General features: G+C 40.9%; 1 protein-coding gene across 1 annotated transcript in view; it reads right to left on the bottom strand.

Annotated features, from left to right (window-relative positions):
• The window catches only part of PolA1 (DNA polymerase alpha catalytic subunit), a 76,035-nt gene that overhangs the window by 27,254 nt on the left and 36,675 nt on the right, over window positions 1–12,106 (bottom strand). Inside the window, exons 25-34 of the mRNA XM_077658947.1 lie at window positions 11,405–11,527; window positions 11,280–11,312; window positions 9,320–9,412; window positions 7,033–7,238; window positions 5,736–5,868; window positions 4,241–4,372; window positions 3,248–3,323; window positions 3,060–3,158; window positions 2,167–2,345; window positions 1,071–1,196 (exon numbers count right to left, since the gene is read on the bottom strand). Of these exons, the coding sequence (XP_077515073.1) occupies window positions 1,071–1,196; window positions 2,167–2,345; window positions 3,060–3,158; window positions 3,248–3,323; window positions 4,241–4,372; window positions 5,736–5,868; window positions 7,033–7,238; window positions 9,320–9,412; window positions 11,280–11,312; window positions 11,405–11,527 (1,200 nt within the window). The remainder of the gene's footprint in view (window positions 1–1,070; window positions 1,197–2,166; window positions 2,346–3,059; window positions 3,159–3,247; window positions 3,324–4,240; window positions 4,373–5,735; window positions 5,869–7,032; window positions 7,239–9,319; window positions 9,413–11,279; window positions 11,313–11,404; window positions 11,528–12,106) is intronic.

The raw sequence follows: 12,106 nt of genomic DNA, 5'->3' as shown, positions 1-12,106 counted from the left end.
GGTTCAAAGCAAACCATATTTTTTGCAAATGATTTCGAAAACTTCTGACACATAAGAGAGGATGAACAGCACAACAGGCATCTTTAAAATCATGTATTTTTCGAACACACAAGGCCATTACATGAAAGATAGAGAGAGCACATTTAAGCGTTGTCAACTTTCAGCAAAAATGGCCATCGAAAATTGGGGGAGTAAACCTATATGTGCAGAGTCAATGTGTAGGTGGGGTGCGGGACCTATCTTTGGGATGCCAGACTGCTGGTCTTAATTAATTGCACTTGTGTCGTTGCACAGCTATTGCTTTTAAACGGCGACTCCATGGGAACCTGCTAGGCCTACGCACCGTGCACCTGTGCACCTGTGCACCCAGCACCAGCCAGCGTCAGGTGTGGAAAGGGGCACCATCTCCATGTGCCTCGTGCTAGCTCCCTTCTGTGCTCGCACAGTTGCACTAATTAGTAAATTTCAAGCGAAGAGCAGCTGCAGTTAGATAAGCCTTGTCTCGCGGAAGTCAAGGGAGCCGTGCGTCCTCTGGCTGATGCATGCTGCCGTGCCATTCCCAGCACCCGTGCACTGCGAGTTGTGCAGGTGCAGACACTTGGCTGGTCTGGGCGCAACGCTTGAGCCTGCTCGTGCATGCTGCTGCACATGTGTACAAACTTGCTCCAGCGCGCTGCGGTACCATTCCAAAGGAGGCTGCTGAACTGAAATCACACGCAGTAAGCATTCCGGAAGCGTTCTTAGCTCAAGACGATTACTTCCGAGATTTCGAATACGAAACATCCGGTGAATCGAATATCAAAAACTTTACTATTCGACCGGATATTTGAAATAACTGAACATTCGCACAGGTCCATTGTTGATAGCGTAATGATGACCAGCCTGTTTATTTCTTTCGCTACACTGATGTCCTACTCAAAACATTCTCTATATCAGAACTCCCAAACATGGTCTGCAGTAAAAAAGAGGCTTGGTGCAATGAAAGGCTGAAAGCTACGACAGATTTAACAGAACTGCAGGGCATTAAAAGAGTATACACAGACAAGCCTTCCACACTAGGTTGTACTCACCAAGTAAAACTTTTGGATGAACGATCGAATGACCAAAGTCATCTGATTGCAAAGAGCATTGAGATAACCAGACAGGTCTGCTTTACAACCAGGACATGATTCCAGACTAAATTTAAGATTCTTTCCCTGAAAAGAAAAAGACCATTTCTTAACCTTAGCTAATACACACACAAAAAAAAGCAATTTCTTTAAATTGTCAAGCAGCCAGTTAAAAAAATTAGACTGTTACAGTAAGTGATGGGGCTATTAATATAGACACACTTATTGAATGGTGGAACTGCGGGCAGAAGCTGCAAGAGGCCAGGCATATTTGAGTGACGTTGCCTATGAATCAAAGCTGCATGCAGTGAAACCCTGATAAGCATTAATACTTATTCAGTGAAAGCCTCAAATCCTACATTGAGCTAGTCTGTACCATTACTTAGTAAAATGAAACCTTCACCTCTAATTAAAACGTGTTCTTTGCTTCCTTATGCCTATTTTTTCACAAACAAGCAAACAAAAATAAATGTGAGTAAACCATTTCATATTGCTTCTTTCACTTACAAAACATTGCTAACTCGTGCCTTGCAAGACTTGCAAAACCACTTGTATTATACTAAAGTACAAACACTGCACGAAGAAACAACCTTTCTGTCACATACATACACTCATTTTGCAAACAAGTTATACTTGAACACCCATTACTTCATTAAAATCACATTCATTTGACATAGAAAACCATAACCTAAATTATTCATACCTCTCAAATTTATTCATGTCAGGTTGGTTATCAAAGCTAGTTAGCACAAAGTGGCAAGCACTTGAATGTCTTCCAGGGGATTGCCCAAAGCAGTTCATGAGATCCTAATTATCCTGAGTTGGGTCAACATACTGCACAGCTTCTCTGCAAAAACATTAGAGGTTTCACTATAGAAATTCGCTTTGGCTTCAGCAGTGAACACAAATGTACTGCGTCTATCATTAGTATTACAACAGCTTTCTGCAACATCTGTTCTTTTGTTTCTTTGCTGAAATGTGTCAAACTGCTTTCAGTGAAACAGTGTCCCACTAGGCAGACGTTTTTGAATTTACACAGGAACCAGTTGATGCTTACAGTTCCTTCAAAAAGATGTTCAACTTTGATTGTTGATGTGCAGTTGTCAGAAGGACAGTGAAAACTCATTCTTTCACAGTCCTTGTAGTCATTCAGGTTAAGTGTCTTGGCCATGCTCAGTTTGGCAGCAGCATCTTCATCTCTGTTGCTGTAATTTCGGTACTGGTGAGGGTCCAAGCCTTCATAGAAAACAAAAACAATATGATTTGTTGGTTAGTACCTTTGTCATTTCCTTAACTTTCCCCCTTTCCATTCTCATGATTGTTTGTCAAGCATGAAAGAGTACTGTGTTCCTAGATCCAACTGTCTGCAGTTTTGCCCGTGAACTTTACTGAAACTCATAGAACATTCCAGAGTTTTACCTATAGGTGTCCACAAAACACTTCACAATACTGTCTATAGATTAAGTGACTCAACCTTTTTGAACTTATTTTCACAAAAACTTTTCCATCATAAAATCAGATCTTAGTCATACTGATGTCAGGTTCATCACGAAGCCATATTTTTTGACACCCATTACTTAGATCTAAACGTAAAACTGCACTGGTTGCTTTAGCAATGAGAAATACAGGAAGCATGGTTGAGACTTTCAATGTGGATGAATAGCAAATTGTTTTGAAACATGCAATACTAACGACGTGCTTAAAAGGCTTATATATGCTTATTAGTTAGATATTAGTACTTTAGGATACTGCGTACGGCAAGCAAACCCTCACACACTAAGCTGACAAAAATATTCATTTAGTATTCCACATTGTAGTCAAAAAGGTATCTGACAACTGCGTCTCTCAAGAAAATACCTAGCAAATTTCATAAGCCAAATTTTTGCATTTTAATGAAGCAGCTCCTGCAGCTGTAAACCAGTCAGCACAAGACAGGATAGCAAGACTCACCAAGGACTTCAGCAATCATGGCAGCATCCGTTCCCTCGATTGGGGCACATATCCGAGCGACGACAGGGTGGACTTGTTGAGACAGGTAGTAGTGCTTGTCTGGAAACAGCGTTGATCATTTTTCACATTTTTAGTGCACACCCATCACACTTCAAGGGTGATTTAAAGAGAGGAGTTTTGAGACATACCAATGGAAAGGTTTTCGTTTGTCTTCATTTCGTCTGGGTGATAAGCCCTCTGTGAAGCAGGCAATTGGGTACCGTCCTGCATGTAAACAGCAGGTATGATCAATACACCTCAAACAAAGCTGTACTAATGTTTATCTCATCATCGCTATCTGCATTTGTGCAGATAGTGATCATGATAGTGACAAATGCACAGCAGCCCTTCCCTGCAAACTGTCAACCTCTGCTAAGTTAGTCTGCCCTTGAAATCCACTTTGTAACTCTGAATGACCGTTAGCTACCCACTCCCGGCACTACATGCCTTGTTTATGCCCTTTTCCTCTTCTGGATATTAGCTAGGATTTTTTAAACTCATGTTTGTTCTCTAAACTGTTCTGCTATCTTACCGTCCTTAATATCATCCCTATTATTTTCCTTTCCATTAGCTTACTCCACTGTTTTAATGCTATAGCATTTAAGCTGTCATCTCACAAAAAATTTACAGCTGCCATCGCAGGGTAGTGGTGCATCGCTTAACCACTGCGCCAGTAGCGGCATGAGCACTCTCCGTGATCCACAAATCAAGTGAAAACGCTCGCAATTTCTGTTGCTGCGGCGCAAGATACTGTGACGGCTCGAGTGGCCAGAGTGACGAGGTTCCACAAGTTGGAAATTCTTCGCTGCGCTGCTCAATCACTCAACTCGCTCAGTCGCTTACATGTGAATCAGCCTTTAGACACTCATTGTAGACACCATAGAAGGAAGCTTAAATGCTATCGTATTTTTTTTCTTTGAGAATGTGGTTAAGAAGGCCTCCTCCCAAGTTTTTGAACTTAATTCACGCGTTTTTAGCCTGCAAGTTACAGCCTCATTGGTGTGCACTGGCAAGATACAATTACTATTACATATTTTCCACTCAAAGGACACCAGAAAGCTGCTACTGATGACAAAAACCTGCATACCAAGCGCACTCCACCCAATTCTTATTCCTCTAGCTTGAAGGATGTGTATACGCACGTTGCATATGACGTAAGTGACAGTGTCACCATGGCGGAGCTTCTTGCCACCTTTGCTGTTTAGCCGCAAGGCAACTTGGACGTGGCACAGATTCTTTTTGTCTGGGTAGTCCTCGGGGTTTTTGGTGAGTTGCTAATGAAGAAAAGAAGAAAAGGTACAAGGTTAGTTTTCTCAGTAGTAGTAGTGGTTTATTAAACAATACAAAAAGGAAGAAAACGAGGTTGACGAGACAGGAAGAGGATAGCGAGGAGCGCAAAGAAGAGTGACAGCGGGGAAGGGCAGGAGGGAGCCATGTCCACTACTTACAAAGCATAAAAAGTAAATAAGTCTGCACCGCCCGCACAATCTTCAATTCTCACTTTTCATGTTCTCACTTCATGCAAAAAAATTTCTTGCTCCTTATGAACCATTTTGTAGAATGTTACAACTATAAAGTATGCACCTGTGTCTTCTCTTAAGCCAAATAGGCCAAAAGTAGTTAGTCATTAATAGCAACACTTAAAGTGCATCCCATGAAAGTGCTGAAAGAAACTTCAAATGAGTTATAAACTTATTATGAACAGAAAAAAAAAGAAGCTTGCATTCAGGCTGCAGTACTGTGTCCAATTCTTTAGTCTTTCGGCATAGAAGGAATAGAGAACTCGTAAGACTAACACAAAGATAAGAAAAAGACTAGATTTTTGCTTGGTCGAAATTTCCAATCCTCAGCAGTGATTGAATACCGCGCCGATAAGTCCGACTGCGGCAAAGCCACAATATCTGGGCAAATTATCTGAAGACCGAGTTTAAAATGTAAAAAAAAAAAAAAACAGCACCGATCACATTTAAACGCCAACAAGCATGAACCTTGTGCGAAATTCTCCATGCAGGCTTTTCCACATGTCGTATGTGATGAGAACAAGATGACACATCAGCTTCGAACAATCACAACACAAAAGCATGTGTTTTTTTGTTTGATCCTTCCATAATATGCTAAACAGCTAATGCACGCACATGGCACTTGTCTTGCTGCCTTCACAACTCCTCTAGTGCGAACTGTGACACACCGCATTGGTAAACTGTAAAATGTAGGAAAGCCCCTTGTGGAATTTCACATGGTGGTTGACTGGTGGTTTAAATGCCGACTTTTTATAGTTTTTTTGGGGTCGACACGTTGTCTTGGAAAAGGTGGCGGCCGTGTCATGAAATCTAGAAATCGCTCTTCGGTCTCTACACTGGTGGGAAGCGATCGTTTTTCGACTGCGGGCCCGAATTCCCGACGCCTCCTCGTTCGCTCTACGTTCGCTCTAACCGATTTGTGCAGTTAAGGTCGCTCGTTGTACCTGAGATGGAGCGCCATTGCTCTAATACGTATTTTGACAGTCACATATCACCAATGCTCGTAATCAGCGGGCGTTCGTTATACTAACTGCAGCCGTTATAAATGGGCTCGACTGTAATATGTGTGCATGAACGCCACCGGCAAACAGTTGCATGAAAGTTGAATAAAACCTGCCTTTGTAATGCAGTAATCGGAGAGTGGAAGCAAGTTGTCTTGAATCTTGACAGCAAGCTGCATTAAGAAGGTGTTGATCTTGTCCACTATTTCTTCTCGCAAGCTGTCTGATAATATTTGGTCAATGACAAACCTAGGAAAAACAACAAGCATTTCAAAGGGTTCAGCACGTGGTCAAAGAAGACTTTATAAGCCCATGCAAATGTCTAGTGACCATTACCAAACACTGCCTGTATAATCTTCATCACATGCAACAAAAGGCACCATGTGAGCAAATTAAGAAAGCAACCTTTTGCAAAGTACATACACACACCAAGACAGACTTAAGAAGTCTGCAACTTCTTTCCATTCAAATCTAGTGGATGTCCATGCATACTGCTCACTCCATAAGCCTAAAGCTGCTCTAGTTCATGAACAATTTGAGAACAAAGAGGACTGCATATCACATCAAAGGATTTCACATAGAAAGTGGAGAACAGTAGTATGAAAGAAACAACAGCATATAAACAGAACAGACATCCTAGAATGGAAGGAAGAATAAGGAAAAATCTAAGTGTGTACATTAAATTTAAGGATTTAGATAAAGGCATCAAGGGCTTGATCAGCTATATGTATAAGGGTTATGATACGCAAGCGTGACAGTAACACAGACAAAACACCACATGCAACTATGCTGAACCATTTCCTGACTGATCATACCACAAGCATCTGGATTAAGCCTGCGTAATTCTTAATGTCTTTTGATCAAGTCTGAAAACCATGTCTGGACTTAGGCCTGAATCACATGTGCACAAAATAAGGCACTAAGTTACAGATGGCCACTGCATATATGTAAATTGGTCACAATTGATTGTATGTTTGGTGGCGTTTTAGCTACTGCAGCCACTATTTTTCCCCCAGGAAGAGTGAGAAGTATCAGTTATTTCTTCCTATTTGTTTTGTTTTGTGACAGACAAGTAAGAAAACTCCTTCTTCAGCATAAGAATTCACATAGCTGGGCTTTATACATATAACAGGAAGGGCCCTATTTACATCTTTCAAGTTCTTCTCCAGTAAAGTAAAGCTGCATTTTTACTGGAACACACCACTGCAGCATTCTGCCTGTTTAGATTGACCGGTTTCATGCTTTTGATACATCTCCAACATTGGTAACTAAGCAGATTTCTGCATTTCGCTATCACACAGCCATCACACCTGAGAGTCGAAATACAGGTTGGAAAAAACGCTCTCCATTAATTGTAGCCACAATAATTGTAAATGGGAGTTACTATGTACAAAATCAGGAGGGTGCACTTACTGGCCAGTCTTCCTGGCAACCTCTGACCAATCCCGTCGAACGATGTCCAACCCCTTGAGCTGCCTGCTGAGATTCACTTGGTTGTTGGGGCCCATTGTGATGCAGACTGCCGCATACTTCTTCTTCTTCAAGAGCAACATGGACTTGAAGATGCCATCAATGTCAATCTCCAGTTGCTTGTAGAACCGGTTGATCTCTGCCTTGATCTGTTTTCCCAATGTGCAAGACAAATGAAGTTGTACAACTAGTATGTACATATAACATTTTGCAACAACGATAAGCTTCAGAGGGCCAAAGAATGACATACACCGAAGTGCACGGGCCAACACCTGCCGACACAGTGAGTAGCCTAGTAATTTTGTGCACATGGATACTAAAAGCTTTTCACTGATGCAAAATTACAGTCAATTACTTAGTTGATGGTTGTGAATGCCAATCTAGGAGTTCTTTCTTAAAGCAGTAAATGTTTTCTGCCCAAAACTCAAGGAATATGTCTTTACAATGAGTAAACTATGTCAGTACAGCAATCTTACAAATTGCAAAAAGAAAGCAGAATGATAGCATCATAAATTGTAATCAAGTATTAAATGTAATGGTTACAAAAAAATAACAAAGTTAATACTACTCTTTCAGAGAATCTGAGAAGCGGGATAAAAAAGGATGAAAATGGGTATGTGGGCACCCTGCAAGCACGAAAGGAATAGGCCTAGTGAGTGCTTCACCAAGATGCTAGGACTACAGAGTTCAGCAAATGATTCCGCTAGCCACTCGCAAAGAGCCATCTCCCACAGCTTTTGTATGCATAAGTAAAGAAATAAATAAGCAATAAAACTATCCTCAAACAATGTTTTATTATTCCCGAGCACCTTGTTGAGAATAACGACAACGCTATACAATGCAAATGTCACGCTGAACTGAAACTGCAATAAATCATTTGCCAAATCAGGGACAAAAAATGATGTGCAGCCATTATGTAATAAGCATTACTCAAAAATATGATAAAATTCTATTAAACTACAGCACAGCCCGGTAGATAATAGGTTCCCTTCTACATGATGCTTCCACTATGCAATATAATCTCGACATATTGAACTTGGATCATGAAATTCACTTCTTTTCCCAATGATTCAAACCTCAAACTGTATACTCGGCACGACTAAACAATAGACAGGTAACATATAAAATTTTAAAAACAAAGGCATGCCATTTGCTGGACCAGCTCTGCCTAATGCGATCAGCACCAAAAATGCTGGCCTTAGAAACAAAACAATTTTAAAGAAAAGAAGAGAGGTATCTGAAACTTTTGCTTTTTGCAAACAGCGCAAGGACACGGACAGAGTGGAAGAAAATACAGGACAAGCGCTGACTCACAACTGAAATTTATTTAAGGAAAGCAGTACATTTTATAGACAAAGTGGCCAACTTATCAGCTAGTATCTAGACAAAACCCAAGTTTCTACGTGGCATCGAGGTATGCAACCTCACTGTCATATAATGAAATAGATGGCTTACTGACACATAACCTTGTTTTTTCCTCATGTGATATGCTTCCATAATCTCTCGTGTTAATCGGGACGGGTGTTTGTAGAGGATATCACAGTAAGGCAATGAAGGAAAACAAAATTGGCAGTCTCGAACATGGTCAACTAGATGATTAGATTTGTTACCTTCCAGATTATTTGCATGCTCTTTCAAACGTGTATTGATGCAACGCCCCGTCTGCCCGATATATATTTGTCCGCAAAAAACAAGGTTATGTGTCAGTAAGCCATCTATTTCATTATATGACAGTGAGGTTGCATACCTTGATGCCATGTAGAAACTTGGGTTTTGTCTAGATACTAGCTGATACCAATATGTACCACCAACTCGCCCGTTTGGCTATTGTGCTGTTTTGCTTTTTGCCTGTTAGGAATTAGTGGAGTAAGTACTTTGATGTTACAGCTGTACCTTACAATGTAATCAGTTCATGCAATATGTTTCACCTGTGCCAGGAAATGCCTCTCATTTACGTGACGAAGCCTTCCTTCTCTCATCATTCAACAAAAGAGAAAAGCGAAAGGAAGCAAAAGAAAACTAATCTTTATTTTGAATCTTTTGACCCAAACACTAGCATGGACTGGAACTACTGTCCCACTTACGTCATGTCCATCACTGCACCCGAAGCCTTGAGGTCTGCTAAATCTGAGCACACACATATATAGTATTTAGTTTTTCACCCACTCCTCTCCGTAACACCAATTGGCCTAGAAGGTTCATTAATGAAATGAAATAAAATGAAATTCACCTTATTTCCCAGTTTTGAGACTTCTTTCAAGTCTCTAGAGTTGGTGTTGATCATGATAGAGTCAGTGTCTCCATAGATTACTTCAAAACCCATCTGTAACAAAGTTGTCATACATTTCAGATAGGTGCAGTAAGATTTCGCCATCAGTATGAGGAAATTGCAGGAAAAAAAAGGACCACTGGACGTACTGGCACGATACAGTTTAACAGTGTCAGGTGAAATATATAATGTACAGCAGGCCTGTGATGCAAGTTAAACTTGAATACTATTTCAAACACATGATTAGTTCTATGAAATGCTGAAGGTACTGATGACTAAGTTTTTAGTGCAATATCCTGAAGCCACATTTTGGGTCAGCTACCTCTTCATGTTTTATTTGATGTGATTTCTATGCATAGGTATCCATTCACTAAATAATAGCTATCCAATGCTACTCGAAGTATTCAAAATTATTTCCCCACAACAAAAAATGATGGCCTGCTGCGCCAAGAGTTCATAAAGTGACGCTACCATATGAGTCAATGCATGACTTCTAGCAAAGCAACTGTTTGCAAAAAAGCAAAAAGCCTAACAGAATATGCTATAAAACCCCATTGTTAAAAAACAATAAGGTAAAAAGCTCGCAAGCCTTTGCTTGCCGTCAGTTTGAAAAAAGGTGAAAATGAACTGTCAGATGTTATTGCAGCTGCACTCTAAATTTAGGGGTGTGCGAATATTCAATAGTTTTGAATATTTGGTCAAATATTAAAGTGTTCAATATTCGATCGATCTGAATGTCTGGTATTTGAAATCTTGAAGTATTCATTTCTAGTGAGTAACGTTTCCGGAATGCTTGCTTTGTGTGGCTTGTTCAACGTAAGTCCTCCAGGATGGCACTTCATCGTGCGTGCAGCCAATGCCATGATTCCATGGACACCTGCCAAGTGTACATGCCGAGCGCCCACGTGCGACTGAGCAAGTGTGTGATTGAGCAGGAGTGAGATGTGAGCAGGCGCAAGCGTAGCATCTAGATGTGCACCTCCCAGGTGTCTGCGTCCGCATTACCGACGGTTTGCACACACCGGAACCAACATGGCAGCATGCACCGTTTGGAGGAGGTGCAGTTCTGTTGACTTTCAGGGAACAAGCCTGCGCTGACTGCAGCTGCCGCAGCCACTCTTCTCCATGTGAAATTCGCTAATCAAGCGTGACGATGCGAGCACCAAAGAAAGCTAGTACGAGAAACACGAAGATGGGTGCCCCCTTTCCGATGCCTGACGCATGGTGGTGCTGGGTACTTGGCATGCATAAAGGCTTTAGGCACATGGTGCATGCACCTAGCAGACGTCCATAAAGTCGCTGTTGAAAAGCCACAGGTGCACAATGATGCAATCGCAATTACGTCGGCGCTGCATATAGGTGGGCCGATGGCCATTTCTGCAGGAAGTCAACACAGCTTCAATGAGTTTGACAGAGTTTCAATGCATTTTCTTTTTTCATGTAATGGCCTCGTGTGCTAGAAAAAAACATGCTCTTGAAAATGCTTATTGCGTCATTCAACCTTTTTTTTGTTTGTCAGAAGTATTCGAAATATTGGCTTCGAACCAAAAAGCAACTATTCACACACCCCTATCTTAATTAGTTGCCGACAACGGCCAGTGTCAATCACAGGCACTAAAATAATGAATGCCCACTGCTAACATATTGCATACAGCTACAAGTTCAAACCTGCAATAGATCACCAAGGCCAACTGGAAGATGAAGAAATGTGGTTATCGTCACTCCTCTTTATCTACTTCTAAATGTACATGTGTGACAAGTTATTGATTTCAGATTTGTCACTTACATAATACATCTGAAATACTGCACTAGTACTTACAAGAACCATGCAATGTTTATGTGCTGCAAAGTTCCTACACATGTGTGGTATGCACATGGCAGTAGATGGACTAAAATAAGGAAAGGTAAAAAAAAAAGAAACCTTTTCGACAAGCTCCTTGGATTGCATCAGAATCTGGAAAGGAACACATAACTTGTAATTAGCACTCTTCATAAACAGTCTGTATAATGCAGAAGAAAAATGTGCAATCCCTCAGCAGGACTAACCTCTCGGCCTCTGCTTGTGATAAGTGCTGCCAAGGGCTTTGCATAAAAGCGAGAACTTGCGAATCCCAAACAGCCATACATACTGTTGGCTGTCAGCTTCAATGCCTTTTGTCTGATATCATACTGCAAGAGAGTGAGTGAACTTGATTTAAACCCTCAGCAAAAGGATATCACAGCCCCTTGTGTTTTGGCACAACTAGTGCAAGAAAACTCGCGCAGTAGGAATGCGCAGATGTGTTCAGCAGCTCTTCCCCATGGGCCAGCAGTGTGCATACTTTACTAGTTAATTTAACATGGAACGAATCAAGCATGTTCTGCAGGCAGCCTTAACGATACACAGGACACTAATTTGCCGCAGCACATTTATCAGCAAGAAAAGGAGCGCAAAGAAAAAAAAAATAGCAAAACAATTCCCTTTTTTGTTACCACTGACCAAAGAAAAGAAGGGTAACTCATACAGAGTTGTGTGTACATTGCAAGTTAGGACAGAAGCGTGCAATAAAGTGCCATGGTATATATGATTAAATCTGATCATGTATTAATGAACCATAAGTAAGGGCTCTTGTTTTGCACGATTCTGCAAAAAATCACGGATCAGCGAATTTTTCATGGAATTGTGTGTTAGTGGCCACATTTTTTATGTATTGCTGCTCCAGATATATAAGTAGAAAGGACAGAATGATGAAAATGTGAATAATGTAA

This window comes from Amblyomma americanum, chromosome 3 (assembly GCF_052857255.1).
Source record: "Amblyomma americanum isolate KBUSLIRL-KWMA chromosome 3, ASM5285725v1, whole genome shotgun sequence".
NCBI classification, from domain to species: Eukaryota; Metazoa; Arthropoda; class Arachnida; order Ixodida; family Ixodidae; genus Amblyomma; species Amblyomma americanum.
Note: the sequence above shows the minus strand (reverse complement) of the source record. Positions and strands in the feature narration are given on the sequence as shown.